General features: G+C 37.2%; 2 protein-coding genes across 14 annotated transcripts in view; both read right to left on the bottom strand.

The window, feature by feature from the left end:
• LRCH3 (leucine rich repeats and calponin homology domain containing 3) overlaps positions 1 to 11,201 on the bottom strand; it is a 115,869-nt gene extending 104,668 nt beyond the window's left edge. For 11 of the 12 annotated variants that reach the window (XM_067738605.1, XM_067738608.1, XM_067738610.1 and 8 more), the window contains exon 1: positions 10,897 to 11,201. In XM_067738605.1, coding sequence (XP_067594706.1) covers positions 10,897 to 11,158 — 262 coding nt within the window. In that variant the 5' untranslated portion in view covers positions 11,159 to 11,201. The remainder of the gene's footprint in view (positions 1 to 10,896) is intronic. The other variant, XM_067738615.1, reaches the window with a different exon arrangement.
• A 5,457-nt stretch (positions 11,202 to 16,658) lies between these two features.
• Positions 16,659 to 25,444, bottom strand: part of FYTTD1 (forty-two-three domain containing 1) — a 32,393-nt gene continuing 23,607 nt past the window's right edge. For both annotated transcript variants that reach the window (XM_067738623.1, XM_067738624.1), the window contains 2 exons: positions 20,363 to 20,489; positions 16,659 to 18,731 (listed from right to left, as the gene is read on the bottom strand). In XM_067738623.1, coding sequence (XP_067594724.1) covers positions 18,633 to 18,731; positions 20,363 to 20,489 — 226 coding nt within the window. In that variant the 3' untranslated portion in view covers positions 16,659 to 18,632. The remainder of the gene's footprint in view (positions 18,732 to 20,362; positions 20,490 to 25,444) is intronic.

Below are 25,444 nucleotides of genomic sequence, written 5' to 3'. Positions count from 1 at the left end.
ATTGTTCATTGTGACAGTAAAAAATACTGTTCTTTGTGAAGCAAGAAAAGTGCCTGACTGGGGAAGGGGGATGGTAAAGAGAGGAGATGGAAAAAGAGAAGGTAAAAAAGAAGAGGTGCTATGAGTAATACACGAGTTAAGAATGAATAAGTAAGCCTAAATAAAGAAGTACATGAAAAAAGTAAATAAACCATAAATATACAATTTTTAACATAAGTATACAGTGAACAACCATATAGGTGATGAATGTAGGTTAAAGAAGAGAGTATTTTCGGGCTTCCCTGGTGGCACAGTGGTTAAGAATCTGCCTGCCAATGCAGGGGACACAGGTTCAAGCCCTGGTCGCGGAAGATCCCACGTGCCGCAGAGCAACTAACCCCGTGCGCCACAACTACTGAGCCTGTGCTCTAGGGAGCCCATGAGCCACAACTACTGAGCCCACGAGCCACAACTACTGAAGCCCACGTGCCACAACTACTGAAGCCCACGTACCTAGAACCCGTGCTCTGCAACAAGAGAAGCCATCGCAAATGAGAAGCCCGTGTACCCCAACGAAGAGTAGCCCTCGTTAGCTGCAACTAGAGAAAAGCCCTCATGCAGCAACAAAAACCCAATGCAGCCAAAAATAAATTTATAATAAAAAAAAGCAACAAGTAAATGGCATAGAAAAAATGTTATAAAGGAAAAAAAAAGAATATTTTCAGTACTTCAGAAATACACGCACCTTTAACCCACTGCCTCCTTTCCTCTAACGTTTTCCCTTTCACCTACAAGTAACCATTATCCTAACTTTTATGGCAATCATTTCCTTGCGCTTTTAGTTTTAGCACTTATGAATGATTATGCTTGTTTTTGAACTTTATTTAAATATATTTGTGCTGCATATATAGTGTCATATACTTCACTTGCTCAACATGTTTCCAAGGTTCATCTATGTAATTACATGCAGTTGTAGCTTATTCATTTTCACTGCTGTGAAATCACATAAATATACCATAACTGATTTACCCATTCTATTGATGATCATTTGGGTTGTTTCTATTTTGTCAAATACGAACAATGTTATGAACATTCTTATACATATGTCCTGGTGTACTTCTACAAGTTTCTCTGGGGTATGTACCTCAGAGCCTGGAATTTCTGGCTTACAAAGTATGTGTATTTTCAACTTTACTAAGTATGTTTCAACTCCCACTGGCACTGTATGAGTGCCCCCAATTCTCTATACTCGGCCCTCAGTAACTGTGGGTTCTGCATCTGCAGATTCAACCAACCTCGGATTGAAAATATTTGGGGAAAAAATTCCAGAAAGTTCCAAAAAGCAAAACTTGAATCTGCTATGCACCAGCGACTATTTACACAGCATTTACATTGTATTAAATCTTACAAGTAACCTAGAGATGAATTAAAGTATATGGGAGAATGTGCATAGGTTATATACAAATACTATGCCTTCTTTATATAAGAGAATTGAGCATCCGTAGATTTTGGTATCTGTGGAGGGTCCTGGAACCATTCCCCTGAGGATACTGAGGGACAACTCTACTTTCTTTCTAGTACTTGGTACTGTCAATCTGTGAGAAGTACCTCAGTTTGGTTTTATTTTCCATTCCCTTGATTACTAATGAGATTGAGCAGGTTTTCACATATTTATCGGTCATTTGTAATTCCTCTTTAGTGAAGTACCAGTTGAAGTGTTTTCTCAGTTTTCTATTGTGTTATCTTCTTGTTTGTAGAAATTCTATACATATTCTGGATAGCATTTGTTTTTTGTATTTATTAGAAATCTCTTACTCTGTGGCTTATATTTTCACTCTCTATGATTGTAGGTCATTTTTAAAAACCCGTTTTTAATGAAAAAACTCAATTACCTAGTTTTTGTAAGAAATATGTTTAACCAGTTAAAATCCTTGGTTTAACATTTCCTTCAAATAATAAAAATCTACAAATTTACAGGAGCAAGGGAGAAAGTTAAAAGTAAGGAAATGCCTTAAATTTTTAGGACTGGTTTTATGATTCTAAAATTAGTAGCATTGCATTTGATATCACTGGCTACTTTAGGAACTCAAAATAATGTTCCTTTTGTGAATTACCATATTAACCATATATTTTCTTCCGAGCTTCAGTGGAATAACTGCTTCATAAATGAACTGAAAAAATAATGAACACGTATGTTACTACTTAAAAGTCCTATTTCACGTTATAATATGCGATAATATTAACCATCTAGCCCCCAAATACAGCCACGGTAAAAGGAAATGAACCCTAGGAAACAAATCCTTGGCCCCAACACTGCTGCCATTCTTCTAGTCTCAACATTGATTTTGTGATGATCTATAACACATCTTCTCACCCCTCCTAAAGGCACCATCCTACTATTTACCCTTCCTATTTAAAAAACAATGCCAGTACAGTTGAGGTCAGATTTTTCCCCAAAGATAAATTTAAATCTTATTTCAGATGGCTTTATACCCAACAGCCATGATCTTCCCCATGGTCTCTGCTTCTCTTTATAAAACATGTGTCTGTTGCAGGAGGGGAGGGGAGTGGGGGTGGGGAAGGACACAAGTAATCTTTTTAAGTCTCTTCCATTGTGTCAGTACAATATAAAAATTGTGCTGTTCCTCAAGCAGAAGAGAAAGGAAGAAGCATGTGGATGAGACTATATTAGAGCTTTAGGATTTCTCATTCCAAACAGGAGGTAAAGCTGTAAGAGGGGAGTTATAAATGTTGTTTCCTGAGATGTGTTCTTAGCATCCCACATTGCAATTCAATATGTGTATTTCCACAGAAACCCTGTTATAAAGAGTAGTAGTATATACAATATTATATCTATACTTGTGGAACTAGCATACTGGGGGTGGTGGGGGGAGAGGTGGATTACAGAAAGCAACAGAATAACATAATAGAAACTTACTTGGTTTGGTCTTCCTTAATGGTGGGTAATTTGAAGCCACAGATTTGTATTAAAACAAGCATGAACATATAATATAGGGTAGAATTCTTAATAAAATTCCAAGCCTTCAAATTTCAAGTTCCCTATTAAGGCAACTTCAAGTTCTATACCCCAGATCTTCTCTGAGATTAGAGGTACTTCAATAAAAATTTGTGTCATTAACACACACTCTTCATAGACAGAGAGAGAGAGAGAGAGACATGTGGGAGATCACCGTTTTTAGGTATAAAGAGGTATGAAATGTGAGTTAAGCTGACTTTCGTGTTTAGAAAAAAATTACTTTTTTTGTGGGTGGCCTATAAACCTAGTTGAATTACATATAATATGCAACACTGTTTCTATGAGTAACTGCTTTTGTAATTTTGTTTGTAAATTATGTTTACTTAACATTTTAAAAGTTGCATATAATTTGTTAGAACAATTTCACTTCTAGGAATTTATCCAATAAGAGATAATAATGAGAGATGTAAGCAAAGAGTTATATATATAAAGTGGTCATAGTATTATTTACAACAATAAAAAATTAGAAATAGTCTAAATGCCCAATAAAAGGGATCTGGTTAAGTACAAAGATACAATTAAATACTCTGCAACCATTACAATTCTATGATAAGAAAATGTTAATAGATATGACATAATATTTCTAATATACTATGAAGTGGAAATAAGCAAACCACAAAAAGCTGATACCAGGTTTTTCAATATATACATACATGCATTAAAAAAAAAACTTGGAAGAATATGTCAAAATGTTCACAGTGATTTATCTATGCAGTAGTATTATTCCTTTTTTCCTTTCTCTACCTTGTGTATTTTGTTTTTCTAAATTTTCTATAATAAATATGTGTTACTCTTACAATTACAAAGGAATTCAAATTAAATATACAGGAGTTTATATACTTGCACAAAGAGCTTCTGATCGTTTGTCATCAGCTGGTTCTATGACAAAAGGACATAGAAAAAAATAGAATATTTTCCCCTTGTATTTATATACTACTTTCTTATTGTAGTAAAAATTACACTCCTCAAGATGCACTGAATACAGAACAAGGAGAAATTATCTCTCATCTATCAGACGGACACAGATCAAAAAGAATAAAATCAGTGGGTGCAAAGTAAAGACAACTCATGTACTACTGGTATAAATCTAAGCTGAACAACCCTTTTGGAAGCACAATTTTACAATCTGTATTAAAAAAAACCCTAAAACTATGCATCTTTTAACCAATCAGTTATATTTCTAGGAATTTATCCTAAGGAAATAATTAAACAAGTCTGCAAAGACATACGCACTAAGTTACTCTCAGCAATATCATTTGTAATGGTGAGAGTCGAAACAATCCCGAAGTGTGTCACGAGGGTCAATTAAAAGACAGTATAGGGCTTCCCTGGTGGCGCAGTGGTTGAGAGTCCGCCTGCCAATGCAGGGGACACGGGTTCGTGCCCCGGTCCGGGAAGATCCCACATGCCGCGGAGCGGCTGGGCCCGTGAGCCATGGCCGCTGAGCCTGCGCGTCCGGAGCCTGTGCTCCGCAACGGGAGAGGCCACAACAGTGAGAGGCCCGCATACTGCAAAAAAAAAAAGAAAAAAAAAAAAAGACAGTATATCTATAGTGGACTACTATTAAAAATTATGCTACAGATCTATATTTTCTGATATTGTATCTCATGTAGTGAAAAAATATTAGATGATAAAACAGCCTTTGTATGATCCCATTTTTAGTTTTTAAAAAGTGAGAATGTGTGTGTGTGTGTGTGTGTGTGTATATATATACATTTTTTTTTTTTTGGCTGTACGCGGGCCTCTCACTGTTGTGGCCTCTCCCGTTGCGGAGCACAGGCTCCGGACGCACAGGCTCAGCGGCCATGGCTCATGGTCCCAGCCGCTCCGCGGCATGTGAGATCTTCCCGGACCGGGGCACGAACCCGTGGTCCCCTGCATTGGCAGGTGGACTCTCAACCACTGCGCCACCAGGGAAGCCCCGAGAATGTATATTTCATGAAGAAAAAGTTTGAAGACTTCAAACCAGGCTTCATTACCAGTTGTCTCTGGTAAGTGGAATTACAAATGATCTTTAGTGTCTTCTTTATAACTTTTTGTACTACAATGAGCATGTACAACTCTTAATATCGGAAGGAATGATTTTTAAGTATACTAAATTGAAAGTCTGATTAATCAAATAAAATTAGCTTTGGTGTTTTCTACTCTTCTCTTATTGCTAAGGCTCTTAGAAGCTTCCTGATTTGAACACATAATACTCAGTGGATGATAAATGTGTCAGATATATAGTTAATGCCCCTATTAACAAAGATGACATGCTTTAACAGCAGCCTTTAACAAGATATTTCTAAAAGAAAAAATTATATATCCCCTCCCAGCCCTGAGATGCTAGCAAAGATCTTGTAATTATGATTGAGCCCCCATTTGCTGCTACCTCCTCCCTTTGCCTCTGGCCTTCTCAAACATATTTAGGTGTTTTCATTTCTAGTGACCATGGTGGCTTATTGTATTCACGGATATAGAAAGACACTGCCCAAAGAAGTATGACTTATAAAATAAATAATGCAGAAGAAAATTTCAATTCTATTCAGGGCAGTATGCCCCAACATCACTGTCCAATATAACTTTCTGTGATGAAAAAATTCTATTATTTGTGCTGTCCAACATAACAGACAATAGGTCTGTCTAATGTGCTGTCCAATATGACACATGTGGCTACTAAGCACCTGAAATGTGGCTAGTACAACTAAGGAACCAAATTTTTTTTTAATTTTTAAAAATTTATTTTATTTATTTATTTATTTTTGGCTACGTTGGGTCTTCATTGTTGCGCACAGGCTTTCTCTAGTTGCGGTGAGTGGGGGCTATTCTTCGTTGCGGTGCGCGGGCTTCTCATTGCGGTGGCTTCTCATTGCAGAGCGTGGGCTCTAGGTGCGTGGGCTTCAGTGGTTGTAGCACGCAGGCTCAGTAGTTGTGGCTCACGGGCTCTAGAGCGCAGGCTCAGTAGTTGTGGCACACGGGCTTAGTTGCCCTGCGGCAAGTGGGATCTTCCTGGACCAGGGCCTGATCCCATGTCTCCTGCATTGGCAGCCAGATTCTTAACCACTGCGCCACCAGGGAAGCCCAGGAACAAAATTTTTTAATTTTAACTTATTTTAATTTTAATAACCACTTACGGCTAGTAGCTACCATATTGGACAGCACTGTTGTAGAAAAATTCACAGTACATATACTGTGGTTGATACAAAATATACATAAATAAGGATCCAAGAAAAATATGATTTCCACTTAAGACCTGGCATTCCAGTGCATATTTCCAAGACTAACAAAACCATAATTTTGTGGTTTACAGATTGTTTTTTTGAAAAATTAAATGGCCTTCAGGCACTCCTCATTCTTCTTTACATGGGAAATAAGTACCCAGTTCTTTTTTTCTGCCCCCACCCCCACCCCCACCCCCCGCAATTCTTTAAAGCCTTAACGCTCACTGCTTCAATAAGACTGTGTTACCCTGGCTCACCCACTACATCTCAATTTGTTTCCTTTTTTTGTGTAATCTTAGTCTTCCCCGTCTGCCATCAACCACAGGCTTTTTCCCAAAGCTGAATCCTTGATTCCTTGTTTTCGATCTTCCATTCAGAAAAGATTTCTTACACCTTCGACTATGACCCTATTTGCCTTCTGTAAAACAGCACCACTTCACTACATATAATCTTAAACAAAGTCTTAATCTTTGAGACTGCTTCTCATCTGTAAAATAACTTAAGATGGTTACTACGGTTCCTTTGGCTTTAGGATTCTCCTAATTCTAGTACAGGCCTGGTTACAAAACTTTGTTTATGGTTTTTTCTCAGGCTGATTCCTCTTCTTGCCTTTTTAAATGCTGGTGTACCCCATGGTTACCAGTGACCCTCTTTCTCCAAGAATCAGATAAACTCTTCATTATGACTGTCTCAAATTTATGCTATAGTTCTAACTTCACTCTTAAAAGTTCCAGATTTACATTTCTATTTGCTGCTAAAGATTAACTAGATGCGCTACCAGACACTTAAAGGTATCAGGCAAACTAAAGAAACTGTGTAGCAAACTTCTTTGTCAGTGGCTTAGTTATCAAAAACAGAAGTTTCAGGATCAGATGTATCTGAATTTGAATCCCAGTTCTGTCATTTATTAGCTGTGTAACCTTGATCAGATTAATCTCAAGTCTACATTTTTTCATATGTAAAATGGGGTTAAAAGTAGTACTTACAACTCATGGTTTTTGTATGTGCATTTTACATATACAGCTTAGTACAATACCTGGAATATGCTAACAGCTCAATAAATGTTCACTATTATTATTATCAGTAGCATTACCACCTTCCTAGTCCTACAGGTTTAATAGCTCAGTCAACTTGATGCATTCTGTCTCTTTAAAAAAAATAAATTCAGTCAGCATTTGTACACTTTTATTTTCCAATGTGATCTCTGTTTTTCATTCCTGAATTGTTATTGCAGCCGGCCAAACAAATTACTAGATTTTTAATGCTTACAGGTTAGAGTCTCTTCTTGTTTTTGTTTCCACTGTATCATCTAGCATAATGCCTTACACATAAAGTTTTGCTATTATTAGACAATTCAAATAATCTTTACATCTATTTATTCTTTCATTAGATCCCTTAAGTTCTTCGAGGACAGGGAGTGTCTTGGTCCTCTTTGTATATCTACACCTGAAAATCCCTTAGTCAATAAATGTTTGTTGAATGAATGACTGTTGACTACTCTCCCTCTCTCCAAACCTATCATCAATCTAGCTGCCTCAAATGCAAAAGGTAGCTCTCATATTCTCTAATCCAACCATTTATTCTGATCAAGCTGACCTCCCCACAACTTCATCAAGAGCAGTCTCACTGTATCAGTCAGGACTCCTATTTTGTTTCAAAAAGTCTACTCAGAATAAGCAATAAAAGAATTTTATTAGCTTGCATAATTTGAAAGTCCAAGGATACCGCTAACTTAAGGCCTGGCTATTGATCCAAAAGTTCAAAGGTTACCATCAGAACTTGGCCTCACTCTTTCCATCTTTTGGCTCTGCTTTCAATTTATTGGCAACTCCAGGTTCACATTCTATTCTCTCAGCAACCCCAGAGTTCAAAGCATGCCTCTTTCTCAATAGTTCCAATAAAAAATTAACTCTCTCATGTGCTGACAGGAAAATGTGCCTATCTCTGAACCATCACTGTTGCCAGAGGAATGGACTACATTGACTGGCTAGCCCTGACTTATGTGCACACCCTTGTGTCGGGGTGGGACCCATTCCACTGCCTGGAATGGCCTTCCTTCTCATTTCTGCCTCCCCAAATCCAAGCTACAACCTTTCTGCCCCCAAAAGTCTTTCATGATTTCTTTTAAGATTTTCCTTGTTCACTGGATCAAGTAACTCATTCCCAAATAAATATTTCCCTTTTTCTAAAGATCTACCTTTTAAAACAAACAGAAGGGGAAAACCTCAAAAAAATGCTGCATGATGAATTCTAATCATGTCAAGTTATAAATGGTATGGGTAATATGTGCTGTTTCTTAAAATGTAAGGACAGCAGCTCTACCAGATACATTCTATACATTAGGAAAGAACAGACCGTGTGGCAAGTTTAATGTAACATTCAAATAATTTTTTTGGCTTTAAATTTTCTATAGGGCCAAACAAAACATTTTAGCTAACAAAAGTTGGGTCTGAATTCAAAGTACCCTGTGTAACAGGTAGTCTATGGTTTTGGAGTTACCTCAAACAGGATTTCAGTTAGGCTCAAATCCCGGCTAACAACACCTTCCTTGGCCTTTAGCTACAGGTCTTTGAGCAAATTATCTTTCTCTCCCAACCTTGGTTTCACTATCTGTAAAAACAGGAATGGTAATATCTATCTGTACGTAAAAAGGCCGTGTGGCTTGGTGGAGAGAAAAGAGTAAGATGGAACTGGGCTGAAATTCTGCCACTAATATTATTTATATGATTCTTTCTGAGTGACTCATCTGTAAATTCTGAGTGATTCCTCATGTGTAAATGAGGGATAATAATATTTAATCCATTGGTTGTTAAGCATTTAACAAGGCAATGTATTTTAAACACCTACCAATGAATAGTAAACAGTGAAAACTCAATCAATGATGTTATCCACATCAAATCACCTCTTTAAAATAATTCAGAGAATATTTCAGTATTTTTGTACTCACCAAGGTCTGCCAAAAATTTCTTACACTTAATAAGTGATATTTCTAACATGCTAGAAATTAATCTAGTCTAATAGGTTATAAAGTACCTTGTAATCTTTTTCTTCCCCTCTACACTTTTTCTGGCCAGATAAAATGTCAGCCAACAAAAAATTTGGTTTATAAAGAAACTATTAAAGTAATAAAAATAAGTGTGGATAATAACAAATTAAAAATTCAGGGCATAGTAAGGAAAAAAATTCATTGAGATTACTTATTATTCTTCATAAATGCCTTTGGGTTTTGTTAGTTAAAAAAATATTTCTTAAAGGCGAAACACACTGGTCCTAGAACTATTTAAAAGCAGGTAAGATAGTGAGCCAGATAAACTCCTGTGATCAACGTATTCTTTAACTCCATGCTTAATGTACTAATACTGAAATGACTCATGCCCATATGAAATCACTATGCTATCCATCTCCTGAACAGTCATATGCCATATAGCCATCTCCTGAACAAAATCGCGAAATCTGGGGTATGAATGACAATTTTAGATGTTGTCTCTCAGAATACATGCAAAAGCCAAGTGGCTGCTCATATTTACATCAGCAAGAAAATTTAATCGTAATGTCATTCACTAAAAAATACAAACTATATTCAGTACAACTGTTTCCAAAAAGATTAAACAAATAGGTATTTGATTCCTTCCATTTTACACTAGAGCAAAAGTTTCTTTGGAAAGAATAGTTTCTTGAAGTAGTGTAACAGTTTTGCTTATCTTTCTAAAATAAGTGAATCATATGTAATACTTAGCAATCTTTAATGAGTGCACAAACATAGAAGTTAACACCTTAGGAAAGGTATATGAAAATAATTACATCATACCACACTACATATAAGGGGATTGACTGTTTTTAATCTACTCCCCGAGAAAGCTATATTTTAAACACAAGAGAAACATATTATATTGAACACCTCAGTAACCAGACACTGTTCTCTACAACTAAGAAAACCAAATACTACCTAATTTATTTTCTTTTCTGTGTTAAAAAAATATGTATAAGGCAAACTGATGTTTGTTTTTAAAAAGCAGTAAATACAGATACGGTAGGCAACCTATGCATCTTTTCTAAACAGTTTTCTTCCTTCAACTTTTTTTAAGGGGGCCTGAGGAAAGAGGAAAGGAGTGAGAGTCTGAAGGTGGGCTCTCGTTATTTTTGCAAGTACATTTGGTAAGTCACCTAGACGAAGGGGAGAAAGAAAAGTTAAAGCGTTCGGGTTCACACTAAAAACAACAACTCTTGAAAAAAAACGCCTATGCGGGAGTCATGCTTTCCTGACAATGCAGCGACCAATGCGACTCCGATTAAGAGCGTGCTACAAACCTAAATCTTAGTAAAGTCAATTTGGCATCCCCAATACGAAAGGGCCTGCAAAAACCGGGGCGGAGCAAGGGTCTACCTCAGCAGCGGCACAAGTTAATTTTCTAAGAGAGTAAAACACTCCCCATCAGTCCCCTATGGCCCTCCTTCTCAAGAGATGCTGCTGTCCGCCTCGCCCCAGGCTCGGGGTCTGGCCCGCAGGCCCCAGGGCTGGGTGGGTTGGGGCAGTCGGCTTCTCCCCGGTACCTGGGTCCAGACCAGGAGTAATGGGACCAGTTAACGTAACGACCCGCGATTCTCCGCATCGGCTGCGGCGGCCTCCGACCGCGCCCCGGGCCTCCTGTTGGCAGGGATACCCCCCACCCCACTCACCCGCCCGGGTGGTGTCCGTCAGGTCGTGGTTGGCCGCTCCCCGGGGAAACTCCCTCAGTTTCCGGCCGCTCAGGCTCAGCACCCCGGTTACCGCCGCCTCCTCCAGCGCTCGGTCGAGGGAGCGGCTCCATGAGCCCGGGCCAGGACCTGGGCCTGCCCCGGAGTTCGGGCCGCAGTTAACAACGGAGAGGTTACCTCCCGACGCTACTGGGCCAGAGTACTCTGCAGCAGTAGCCACAGCGACCAAGCCCGCGGCCGCCATTTCCCAGCCGACAACTCTCCGGCCCGCCGGCTCAGCGCATGCGCGGCCAGATGATGGGTGGGCGGGGAAAGGGGCTTACAGACCCCGGACGGGTCCCTTGATGGGCAGGGCTTCAGTGCAGCCCCGCACATCCAGGCGCTGGCCTCCGCCCACGTGAGGTTTCCAAGGGAAATTAAAACGGAACTCACAAATCTGGAGCAGTTCCCTACTTTAGGCTCCCAGCAGCCTTTCTAACATGCCTCAACAAAAAATCTTCCAGACGACTGTTCTCACCAGAATTTCTCTACCTGCCTTCCTCAACACTGGAGGATTAGAGTAAATATTAAGGCTTAACACCGTTGCTGCCAGAAACTTTGGCAGTGAGAGGAGAAACGTTCGACTTCTGTCATTCTATAAGCCAAATGATCCTAATGGAGACTTGTGGATTTATTAACTATTATTGCCTGAGGGAAAAAGAAGTGTTAACCTGGGTCCCAAACTTCATAATTCTCATTGAAAGGGTTGTATAAACCTTCTTCCTTGTACAAAATAGCTTCTTAAGGAAAATAAAACAAACACCCTAAATAGTACCTGTTCTTTAAGCAAAATTTTGTTGAACAAAGCTGGGTGAACGGCATTGAAGTCTAAAATTTTAGTCTGGAACCAAAATTAAGGAAGAGAAAATGATCTGATCATAATCTACATGTGGGAAATATAGAACTGAAGTTTTTTTTTTAATCATTGTTACTGAAAAAGTAGAAAATACCACTCCATTTGATTAAAAAATTTAAAAAAATTTTTTGCCCACGCCACGTGGCTTGCAGGATTTTAGCTCCTCGATCAGGGATTGAACCCGCACCCTCTGCAGTGAAACAGTGGAGTCCTAACCACTGGACCACCAGGGAATTCCCACCACTTCATTTTAAACCAATTAGACCTTACATATACTGCAACCAGTCTTCAGCATATTCTTGTTTCTTTCACACATTTAAGCCATTCCTGCTAAATGATGTAAATTTCCCCTACAATCAACTAGTATTTTCTGTGGGAAATAGACTGTCAGTTTTTCCTAGATTATTATGTAATTATGAAATCCAGACAAATAAGCCAATTAGAGATTAAAACCACAAAAAGGGCTAAGTTGAAGTGGTGGGTATTAGCCATCAGAATTCAGAGAAAAGCAATCTTGTACGTCGAATGAGGTTTTGAAACAAACCTGAAGAAAGGCTGGAAGGTGAGAGCAATACTCTAAATTTAAAGGAATATCAGCATGAACACATCCAGGTATGATTTATAATGGTTCTTGTGGAGAACATTGCCACAGGCCAAAAAGTTCATGTCAGAGAGTGAAAGAAAATAAGGTTAGAGAGATCCGGTCCATTATTCAAGGTCGGGCTCTTCAATGAAACCTTCATTAGCACTTACCCAACTCCTACATGGAAAAGATTGTAAAAATGTTTAATCTCGGTGCCAAAGCTGATTAGTATTGGTTGCTCGGAGAGTTGTTCTGTGAAATTTTTTTTTTAATTAATTAATTTTTGGCTGCGTTGGGTCTTTGTTGCTGTGCGTGGTCTTTCTCTAGTTGTGGCGAGCAGGGGCTACTCTTTGTTGCCATGTGCAGGCTTCTCATTGCGGTGGCTTCTCTTGTTGTGGAGCACAGGCTCTAGGCGCATGGGCTTCAGTAGTTGTGGCATGCGGGCTCAGCAGTTGTGGCTCACGTGCTCTAGAGCACAGGTCTCAGTAGTTGTGGCGCACAGGCTTAGTTGCTCCGCGGCATGTGAGATCTTCCGGATCAGGGCTCGAACCCGTGTCCCCTGCATTGGCGGGCAGATTCTTAACCACGGCGCCACCAGGGAAGCCCTGTTCTGTGAATTCTTGATACTCTGCTCTAGTTTCCTCATCGACAAGTTCCTCATTCAATGTCTCTTATGAACATGGTCATCCCTGGCAAGTAACATTTATCCAATGCATGAGTTGGTTTCTGTTATTCTGGACTCCTAAAATTGTTCTTTTACTCTTAGAAAGACTTTAGGCTATTTAAAGAGCAGGTCCTCATTTTATATTTTTTTAGAGCTATTTCAACCACAATAATTAAAAGCATAACCATATATTCCATATTAATGTTACAATGCTATAGAAAGTTGCCAGATATTTAAAATGCACAGATGTCATCTATATTTGATTACCTATTACCTTCCACATTTACACCAAATTCTTCAGACAAATTCTCTATAATATGGCCTCATTCTTCCTATCTACCTGCACATCTCATTGTAATTACAACATACCATGCTAATCCTGGTCTCTGAACTTCTGACCAAGTTTATAGACTTTTGTCACTTTGTCTAGCCAATTAGATTTTAAGGTTCTTAATATGTTTAACTCTATATAATTATCTTCCATATCCTAGACTGAGTGTATCAATAGGAGTTTATGTGCTAATACAGCAGAGGAGGTTAGGAGAAAAAAGAATTACAATTTTTGAGAACAGGGTCTCATTAAGGCCAAAATATCTGTAGACATTAAGTGTGTAGATATTTGAAGGCCAAAACAGAGGCCTGTGGATACAAGAAAAATGAAGATGCTATATATATACTATTATTAATATATGAGAAATAGTCCTACATAAAGGCTGGAAGAAAAGATAGATCAAGAAGTTAATTTTGAGCCTTCTAAGGATTTGTAGTTTCATCTACAAAGTAAAGGTAGAATATGAAGGAATTCTCATCCTACTCCCTCAATATTCTACATAAAGCAAGGGACAAGATCATCTTGTGAGAATGAGGTAAAGGAAATGGAGTCATTGTAGGGCATTCACCAGAGTCTAGTGATGAATAAAAGAAGTGATGAGAAACAGGTGCAAAAGGGCTGTGAGGGGGTTTCCCTGGTGGCGCAGTGGTTGAGAGTCCGCCTGCCGATGCAGGGGACACGGGTTCGTGCCCCGGTCCGGGAAGATCCCACATGCCGCAGAGCGGCTGGGCCCGTGAGCCATGGCCGCTGAGCCTGCGCGTCCGGAGCCTGTACTCTGCAACGGGAGAGGCCACAACAGTGAGAGGCCCGCGTACCGCAAAAAAAAAAAAGGGCTGTGAGCAAAAGGGATACAAGGATTTATAACTTATTCCACTACTGCTCTGTGGTCTGGAAGCAGGAGATGAAAAAATAGGCAATGGGGGTTACTGAATGTTAGGAATAATATAGAGAACTTCCCTGCTTCTTCTTGTGTATTTTACAGGCTGAAAGTTTACTCATTGAACACTAGGGACAAGAGTTTCACTCCAATCTCAGTAACTCTCTCCAGCTCTGCATCTCCCATCATGCAGAAATAAAGTCCTTTCCCTACCTTCACTCACTAGAAATATATTATGGCTACTCCTTTAAGGTCTCACTTCATAAACTCAAAGCAGTAGGATTAAAATCTTGGTCAATCCCATTCTCTTCAAATATAAAGCACAGAAACTGGTTTGTTGAATATATTCAATAAATGTTTGGTCTTACCCTTTCTGACTCCTTTAATAAGAATCACTAATAGTTGACTTTTTAAAACTTTATACAAGAAAATTTAGACAATGTGGTTTTCTTCTTAGAGGAAAACAGAAGTGGAAGTAGAAATTAAACACATACACACTAGGGAAACAGTTTTCCTGTTCATCTTTAAACAATAGTAAACCTCATCCAAATACATTGAGAAAAAGGAATTTCAGTTCCAGAATGGTATCACATTTCCTTGTTTTATCAAGCTTTTAGCTGAATAGATTTCAGATAGAAAGTAAACTGTAATGGCAGGGAAAAAAAGAAACATTCGAAGCCAACAATTTATAAACAAATCTTTAAATCCCTATTAATGGTCTGCAATAGTCCAAAATTCTTGTTGTAAATGCTTTGGGTTTTTTGTTATCATTTCTAAAAAGGGGCTAACTCCAAACTGATTATGCAAAAAGAACCTGATTTTAAGGAAAGCTTAAATCACATGCTTCATTTTTTTTACAGTGGCAATAAACAAGTAATCATGTAATTCTGATGAAACTTTGAAGGTAGACTGATCACAAATAAAGGAATCATTTTCTGCTCTAATACTGCCTGCATTCAGAATGTATGGTATTCATTCTCTGTAGTGCAAAGTCAGCTATTTCCTCTCCTCTTATCTCCTTAGAGTAATATAAATCAGAACAAAAGTAACCCTGACACTGTGTATGCTGTGTGAATTACAAAGCTATTGACAGCAAAATATGATATACGTATCTATTATAACAAAAAATAACCACTGGGCAATAAAGTCTAAGTTTCTTCATACTTAGAAGTGTTTTTTTGTTTTCGGTACGCGGGCCTCTCACTGTTGTGGCCTCTCCCGTTGCGGAGCACAGGCTCCGGACGCGCAGGCTCCGCGGCATGTGGGATCTTCCCGGACTGGGGCACGAACCCGTGTCCCCTGCATCGGCAGGCGGACTCTCAACCGCTGCGCCACCAGGGATGCCCAGAAGTATTTTATGATTATAATTAATCATATAATTTATAATAAAAATTGTGGCAAAGTTTATGCCTATTAGAAAAAAATACATAATGTTTGATTAGGAGCACTGGCCTTTTCTAATAGGTCTACCTAACTGGAATACCAAAGTGATGAAATCTCATAATCATCACTGGCGAGTGTATTTACTTACAGTGCTACAAAGGCTAAAGCATGGCTACTACCAATTCTTAGGTATCTGACAAGCCGCACACAATTCCACTACTTTCTGTGGGTGTTCAATTCACAGGAAGTTTATTATGAACTGATAATTAAAAGATCTGAGCTTAAAAAGTGACTCTACCACACACAAGTCTTGAAAAGTTGGGTCTCACTGAACCAAGATGTAAAGAGAGGGGTTAAGCTGGATGATCTCTAAAGGCTCATTCAGCCTAATATACTGCATTCTAAGTAAATTCAATTCTCTATTCTAACTCCTCCTGGCTACTTCCTGTTGGAGCTATGAATGAAATAGTCAAAAGGTAGTCAGTGGGAGGTCAATATGAGTCTAGATTGATTTACCAATTTAATTGGTAGGTAGCTTTTCAAACCCTAAAAATTATAGTCATTACAAACTTCTTTGTAACACAGAACAATCTAAAAACCACAACTCAATCTTTATAGCTAAGAATAAACCATGTAAGACCTGTAATATTTTATTTGTTAAAAATGAACAGCTTCAGAATAAATCTAAATGCAACTTTTCCAAAAAATGCCAAAAAGTACAGTGTAAAGCATCTCCTTATTAAATATAAACTTTCATTTTGTGATGCACTGCATCAATGTTTTGGATACACCTTGATGCAAAGGGAAATTTAAGTTGCATCCTGTTAAAAAAACAAAAAAAAGCTTTAAGAACTGAAAAAGGATAATTATAACCACATTCCAAGAAGGGAAAATTTTCCTCCAAAAAAGCATATTCTTTTGTTTATATACAACATGTTAGCACTCAAGAATTTTAATTTGGCTGTAACAAAGGCAAGATTCTGTATTTAAAAAGAAAATGAATTACAGATGCATGAAGAGCAAAAGTTTAATATACCAAAGACACTTTGTTTGATACACTTAATATCAATATTTGGGGCAATTTTTAAGATTAAAAAAAGGCATTAATAATAGCTCTGTACAATAATATTTAAAATAACAAGAAAACGAAAACATCTTTATACCATATTTTCACAAACTGTTCTAAAGACAGCAAACTCGTGCTCAGTTGTTTTTCCTTTGCTTCAAAATAAGTTACCAGTAATTCTCAACCAGTCTAAAATGTATTGTTCATAGATCGAATCTAAGCATTCATACTTGCACAAACGTTTTGCACTGAGTCCTCAGCCTATGGAGAGACTACAGTTTACTTTCAAATTGTATGACTGGCTTCCAATAATCCCTTATCAGTAGACTTACAAGCGAAATACCAGATATTAAGGATCAGATTTAATTCTTTGGTATAAGCAGGAAACTGTTATTGATAGCTTTCCGTGGCTAGCATAAACCAAGTAACCCAAGGAGCATGAGAGACAACAATGAAGTCTAGTACACACCGCAAAGCAGGCAGGAGCCATGACTTAATGTTTCGTGTTTTTTTAACAGGGAAAATCAACACTAATAATACACTGTTTGGAAACTAACACCTACTTAGAGGTTTCAACATTATAGCAAACCAAAAAGTTAAGCTTCAAAATGACCAAACTTGTAACGTGTAGTCTATTTTGCTGCGTTTTGGCATTATACCCTAACTTATAATTTACAACCATCTAAGGACGTTTAGCACTAGCTTGGCACAACGAACTAACTCCTCCTAACCCTCCAGAGTGTGGGGGGAAAACCCTCTTCTCACCCTAAATACCTGAACTTTATACAAGAAATCAAAAGCAAAGGTACAAAACAAGGTTATAATGTAACTCTATTATCATTTTGCACTTTTTACCTGGTGACATATACATTTTTATTTTTAGAGCTGTATACTGTTTAATTTAGCAAACTTAAAGTTCAACTTCTCTAAAAAGAAGTCTAGGGCTTTATGGCTAATTTTACTATCAAAATATTTAAGGGACTCAATCCATTTTAAAATTATAATTATAAATATCATTTGAAGAATTCTTTGTGGACACTAGACTCAAGACTACACTAAATCCAAACAGTATACCTGTGACCTAGGTTTTAAAGTTTTTCTCCTCAGTTACCTGTCTTCCACCTGCTACTTCCTCTCATGCTTTCTTCATTTCCTAAACACAAATTATCAGATTTTTACACTAGACTTTCCTCAGAGGAGGCTCTCTATCAGATAACCTTGTAAACACCCATTTATAGCTTTCAAACACTAAAAACACTAACATTTTAAACTGAGCCTATGCCTAGAGTCACATTTCTTGTTAAAAGTTCAGCATTAAGGATTTACTTAATCCTTAATTTACTTAATCCTTAAACTCTGGAGGATTAACCTAACATTTGAAAAATGAACCAAGTTCAGATATTCCCATAAACCTTAAACCCCCAAACTGGAATTCTAATAATTTTTTTATATCCCTAATGAAGAAAAGTCAATTGCACTTATTACATCAACACTATTAAAGAATAAGTGACAGCAACAAAGGGACCTACTTCAAATCCTGAAGACCAAGATTTACCATGGCAAAGTGTAAAACAATGGGCAAAGGTGATGAGATCCTAAATACCACTATCATAAAAATAATCAACTTCTATCTTTCCGCCTTCTTTCTGCTGCATGAGAAACCAAAGAAGTCAAATAGAGAATTGTTCTGTCTGGGCCAACCATGAAATCTTTAAGAACATATAGGTATAGTCCCTGTTTTTCTTTCAGGGCATTATTTATACATGTTAAAAAAAAACAACAACTTCAAAAATAAAAAATAAGAGTTATTTAGCCTTGTGAATATTTTGAAATAAAGTTTCTTGAATTTCTGTGATGCACTCTTCAAAGAATTCGATTTTTAAAAGAGTCATCACTCAAAAGTCCCTTTGACATGGGACCTATCCCACAGTTACAAAGCGGCTTCCTCCTTTGTTGAAAGTGAGAGTGGCTCTTTGTTCCTTCAGGATCCCAAATCGCTCATTTAAAGTCATCCCTGTCTAGAGAAAACGAAACAAAACAAAAATTAACAACTTGCCTGTAAGCCACATTTGCTTTGGAACAATAATGTGATCATAATGGTGATTCATAGTAAAAACAGCTAACATTTCCTGAATATTTATATGTATGAACTCCTTTAATTCTAACAAACACCATATGAAATAGGTGAATTTAGTGAAGTTTAGAGAAGTTAGTTAAGTTGCCTACTTGCAGCTTTAGAATTGAAACTGACTCAGAAACCCTATCTCCTAACCATTATAATATTATGTACTATATAAAACACATACGCTGTAATGCTTACAAGTATATACCCAAAGATTTCTCTATTTGAATTATTTTTAGGGTCTGCAAACACTGCCACCAACTCTAGTGATGCCTCTGATAAAAGTTATTTAGATTTGTGAATATTTTGAAACAAATTTTCTTTAATTTCTGAGTTCATTACAAATACTTAAATCAAATTCAAATCAAAATCTGGTTTTGATTAATAGCAGAAAAAGCACCCCAATTATACTTCATTTCTGAAAGGAAAGTAACAAGTGACAAAATAAAATAAAAATCAGCAAAATAAATTTGGTCGAATTTCCTTCCATACAGAAATTCTTATCTTCAGTTCCAAAGATTCTTATGTCAATGACAAAATGCAACAAATAAAAATTCTCAGCAAATTACAAATAGAAGGGAACTTCCTCAATCTGATTAAAAACAACCTACTGCTAACATCATGCTTAATGGTGAAAAACTTAATGCTTTCTCCTCAAGCCTGGGAACAAGGCAAGCAAACATGCTCTCAACACAGAACTGAAGGTCTTAGCCATTATAATAAAGAAGAAAAAGAAAAGGTTTAAAGACTGGAAAGAAACTCTAAAATCCTAAGTAATCTATAAAATTACTAAAAGTAGTAAGTGAATTTTAGCAAGATTACGAGATACAAGGTTAATACAAAAACTGTCAAAACCATGGTGAGATATACCACTTCACCTGCATCTGAATGTCTAAAATCAAATGATAGATAATAACAAATGTTGGCAAGGACATGGAAATATTTAGAACCCTCTTACATGCTGGTAGGAATGGTTCTGCAGCTACTTCTCCAGAAAACAATCTGGTACTTCCTCAAAGGTTAAACACAGAATTACAATATGAACTAGCAATCCACTCTTAGGTATTTACCAAGGAGAAATAAAAACATATACTCATATACAAACACACAAATGTATGTGAATGTACAGGTTTTTGTGTGAGCATATGTACATGAATGTTCAGAGGAGCATTATTCACAATAGACAAAGAATGGAAACAATCCAAATGTCCATCAACTGATAAATAAATAAAACACAGTATATCCATATGGTGGAATGTTATTCAGCAATAAAAAAAAAACACAACTGATATTCATTATGGATAAACCATGAAAAAAGCCCATCACAAAAGTTCACATATTATATGATCCCATTCACATGAAACGTCTGAAATAGGCAAATCTAGAGACAGAAAACAGATAGACCAGTGGTTTCCTGGGGTTGAGGAGCATTAGGATATCCTATTTAATTCATTATACAACATTTGTTTTGTTAATTAAAATGTTTTCAGTGAACAGCCCAGAGAAATACAGGGAAAAAAAATTTACCTGTTTTCCAACACTATTTATGTCAAATTGAAGGGGGACACCTTTAGGAACTTTCTTTACATCAGATTGCTCCCGTTTTGTCAAGAATGAGGGCACAGCAGTACGAGTTAATCGTGGTTTCTGAGTTCTACCAGAAAAAAATTAAAAAGAGACCAGTTTAACAATCAAAAGAAGAAAAATAAATCATTTGGTACATAAGACATCTTGACTTGTACACATGTTCAAATGTATGAAGGCTATTTTATTTACATTCTCAAAAGAAAAAAAAAACCAAAAACCTGGTTCTTTTTATTTTTGAAAGTATAGTTATTTACAATATTGTGTTAGTTTCAGGTATAGAGCATAGTGATTCAGTATTTGCAGATTATATTCCATTATAGGTTGTTACAAGATAATGGGTATAATTCCCTGTGCTACATAGTAAATCCTCATTGCTTATCTATTTTATATATAGTAATTTGTACATTAATCCCAAACACCTAATTTTTTCCTTCTCCCTTCTCTCTCCCCTTTTGAGTCTGTTTCTGCATTGTATATACATTCATTTGTATTATTTTTTTATAATAGATTCCACATATAAATGATATCATATAGTATTTGTCTTTCTCTGACTTATTTCACTAAGCATAACATTCTCTAGGTCCATCCAGGTTGCTGCAAATAACAGCATTTCATTCTTTTTTATGGCTAATATTCCATTGTATACATATATACATACATACATACATGTATGTAGATATATATACATACATACATATATATATATATACACACCACATCTTCTTTATCCATTCATGTCTTGACTACTGTAAATAGTGCTGTTATGAACATTGGGATGCACATATCTTTTTGATTTAGTGTTTTCGTTTTTTCCAGCTATCTACCCAGGATTGGAACTGCTGGATATGGTAGTTCTATTTTTAGTTTTTTTTTTTTAATTTACTTTATTTTTGGCTACATCGGGTCTTAGTTGCAACATGTGGGATCTTCACTGCGGCACATGGGATCTTTTGTTGCAGTGTGTGGGCTTCTCTCTCTAGTTGTGGTGCGTGGGCTCCAGAGTGGGTGAGCTTTCTAGTTGCGGCATGTGGGCTCTCTAGTTGTGGCTCACGTGCTCAGCAGTTGCACTGTGCTCGGGCTTAGTTGCCCCACAGCATGTGGGATCTTAGTTCCCTGACCAGGGATCGAACCCACGTCCCCTGCATTGGAAGGCAGATTCTTAACCACTGGCCCACGGGGGAAGTTCCTATTTTTAGTTTTTAAGAAACCTCTATACTGTTTTCCACAGTGGATGCACCAATTTACATTCTCACCAACAATATCCCAACCGTTTCCTTTTCTCCACATCCTTCCCGACATTTGTTATTTGTAGACTTTTTGATGACAGCCATTCTGACAGGTGAAGTGATACCTCACTGTAGTTCTGATTTGCATCTAACAATTAGCACTGCTGAGCATCTTTTCATGTGCCTGCTAGCCATCTGTATACCTTCTTTAGAAAAATGTCTACTCAGGTCTTCTGCCCACCTTTTGACTGGATTGTTTGTTTTCTTGGTATTGAGTTGTATGAACTGTTTGTATATTTTGAATATTAACCTGTTGTCAGTCACATCATTTGCAAATATTTTCTTGCATTCTGTAGGTTGTCTTTTGATTTTGTTGATGGTTTCCTTTGCTGTGCAAAAGCTTTTAAGTTAAACTAGGTCCCATATGTTTATTTTTGTTCTTATTTATTTAGGCTTGGAAGACTGATCCAAGAAAATACTGCGATGATTTATGTCAGGGTGTTTTCCCTTTTTTCTCTTCTAGGAGTTTTATTGTTTCATGTCTTAAATTTAGGTCTTTAGACCATTATGTGTGTTTTTTTTTAAACATCTTTATTAGAGTATAATTGCTTTACAATGGTGTGTTAGTTTCTGCGTTATAACAAAGTGAATCAGCTATGCATATACATATATCCCCTTATGTCCTCCACCTTGCGTCTCCCTCCCAGCCTCCCTATCCCACCCCTCTAGGTGGACACAAAGCACAGAGCTGATCTCCCTGTGCTATGTGGTTGCTTCCCACTAGCCATCTATTTTACATTTGGTAGTATATATATATATCAATGCCACTCTCTCACTTCATCCCAGCTTACCCTTCCCCCTCTCCATGTTCTCCAGTCCATTCTCTAGGTCTGCATCTTTATTCCTGCCCTGCCCCTAGGTTCTTCAGAACCACTTTTTTTTTTTTAAGATTCCATATATATGTGTTAGCATACGGTATTTGTTTTTCTCTTTCTGACTTACTTCACTCTGTATGACAGTCTCTAGGTCCAACCACCTCACTACAAATAACTCAATTTCGTTTCTTTTTATGGCTGAGTAATATTCCATTGTATGTATGTGCCACATCTTCTTTATCCATTCACCTGTCGATGGACATTTAGGTGGCTTCCATGTCCTGGCTATTGTAAATAGAGCTGCAATGAACATTGTGGCACATGACTCTTTTGGAATTATGGTTTTCTCAGGGTATATGCCCAGTAGTGGGATTGCTGGGTCGTATGGTAGTTCTATTTTTAGTTTTTTAAGGAACCTCCATACTGTTCTCCATAGTGGCTGTAACAATTTACATTCCCACCAATAGTGCAAGAGGGTTTCCTTTTCTCCACACCCTCTCCAGCATTTATTGTTTGTAGATTTTTTGATGATGGTCATTCTAACTGGTGTGAGGTGATACCTCATTGTAGTTTTGATTTGCATTTCTCTAATGATTAGTGATCTTGAGCATCCTTTCATGTGTTTGTTGGCAACCTGTATATCTTCTTTGGAGAAATGTCTGTTTAGGTCTTCTAGCCATTTTTGGATTGGGCTGTTTTTTTCATATTGAGCTGCATGAGCTGCTTGTATATTTTGGACATTAATCCTTTGTCAGTTGCTTCGTTTGCAAATACTTTCTCCCATTCTGAGGGTTGTCCTTCGGTCTTGTTTATGGTTTCATTTGCTGTGCAAAAGCTTTTAAGTTTAATTAGGTCCCATCTGTTTACTTTTGTTCTTATTTCTTTTGGCTTGGGAGACTGATCCAAGAAAATACTGCTGTGATTTATGTCAGGGTGTTTCCCCTTTTTTCTCTTCTAGGATTTTTATTGTTTCATGTCTTACATTTAGGTCTTTAGACCATTATGAGTTTATTTTTGTATATGGTGTGAGGGAATGTTCTAATTTCATTGTTTTACATGTGGCTGTCCAGTTTTCCCAGCACCACTTGTTGAAAAGACTGTCTTTTCTCCATTGCACATTCTTACCTCCTTTCTCATAGATTAATGGACCATAGGTACATGGCTTTTATTTCTCTATTCTGATCCATTGATCTATGTGTCCTTTTTTGTGCCAATATCATGCTGTTTTGACTATTGTAGTATAGTCTGAAGTCTGGTAGGGTCGTACCTCCAACTTTGTTCTTTTTTCCTCAGCAGGTGCTTTGGTAATTTGGGGTCTTTCGGGGTTCCATATAAATTTTAAGATTGTTTGTTTTAGTTCTGTGAAAAATGTCCTGGGTATTTTGATAGGGATTGCATTAAACCTGTAGATTGCTTTTGGTAATATGGTCATTTTAACAATATTAATTCTTCCAATCCAAGAGCATGGGATTATCTTTCCATTTCTTTGAATAATCTTCAATTTCCTTCATCAACGTTTTATAGTTTTCAGCATATAGGTCCTTCACCTCCTTGGTTAAGTTTATTCCTAGGTATTTTTTAAATGTAATTTTAAATGGGATTTTTTTTTCTTTAACTTTCTCTTTCTGCTTTTCATTATAGTGTATAGAAACACAACAGATTTCTGAATATTGATCTTGTATCCCGCAACCTTGCTGAATTCAAAAAAATACTTGGTTCTTGACTGACTAATCTAGAGACTAAAATTTATAAATCGCTCACAGAATACCTCTGTAAGTAGAACTACAAACTTTTCAACAATTTGGAAGGATTGGCGATGTCCAAGTCTTGATCTTCTACTAAAATAAAGCAACCTCTAAAATCGTAGAGAATCATCCTAGGTTTTCATTTCAATCATTAAAATGGCTAGATAGTTAAAAACAAAACTCCATAAACCTAGAAAGTTGAAAAAAAATTTTATTATTTTATTTTATTTTTACAATATGTTCATCACATCTCACAGAACTGATTTCATAACCTACTAATGGGTCACACACATAATGTGAAAAATATCAACAAAGAGATATTTTCCTCTGCTGTGTTAGAAGCCTGAGTACGTCTGCAAGAATTTCCAAGAAACTAGCCAATCTGCTAGACTACTGGCTGATACAGGACTTTAAATTTTAAGTATAGAGCTTAGATTTTCATTCCTGATACTTTTTGATGTGAAAAATTTAAGAGTGCCAGTTATGGTCTGGTCTATGGCTAGGTCAACTATCAGGCTGAATTTGATGATATGGTTTTAGAACTTTCTTGAAATGCATCCTTGACCTCCGGCCCTGTGCTTTAAGTCTCACATCTTGCCTGTCAAATCGGGGTTCAGTTCACCCCCCATCCCTAGGCAACATCACTTCCGGCTTCAACCTAGAAAGTTTATAATGCAATACATATAATGGAATGGTTAACTAAATTAAGGTCATCTAGATAAAAGAATACATTATGAAGCCTTTAAAAAGAAGGTAGATCTGTTTGTAATGAAAAGTACAGAAGTCCAAAGCATACTGGGGGGAGGGGGAGAAGGGAGCAAGTATGCATGGTATTATCTCATTTATGATTATACACAAGAAATAGATGTACATAGTATGTTATATGGGCACCAATTTTTAAATAAATATATGAAATTGTTAAAAGTGGTTACTTTGGGGCTGTAGAACCAGGAATCAGGGAGCTTTTACTTTTAACTTTTTTTGCTATTTTTGATTTTTTTGTTTGTTGTTTTGGGGGGCCATGCTGTGCAGCTTGAGGGATCTTAGTTCTCCACCTGACCAAGGATTGAACCTGGGCCTCAGCAGTGAAAGCGCCTGCCAAGCCCTAACCTCTGGACCACTAGGGAATCCCCTACCTTTAATTTTATATTATACTATTTCCACTTTATACCACAA

Source organism: Pseudorca crassidens, chromosome 5 (genome assembly GCF_039906515.1).
Source record: "Pseudorca crassidens isolate mPseCra1 chromosome 5, mPseCra1.hap1, whole genome shotgun sequence".
In the NCBI taxonomy this organism is placed as follows: Eukaryota; Metazoa; Chordata; class Mammalia; order Artiodactyla; family Delphinidae; genus Pseudorca; species Pseudorca crassidens.
The sequence above is the reverse complement of the archived record's forward strand: the minus strand, read 5'-3'. Positions and strand labels throughout refer to the sequence as shown.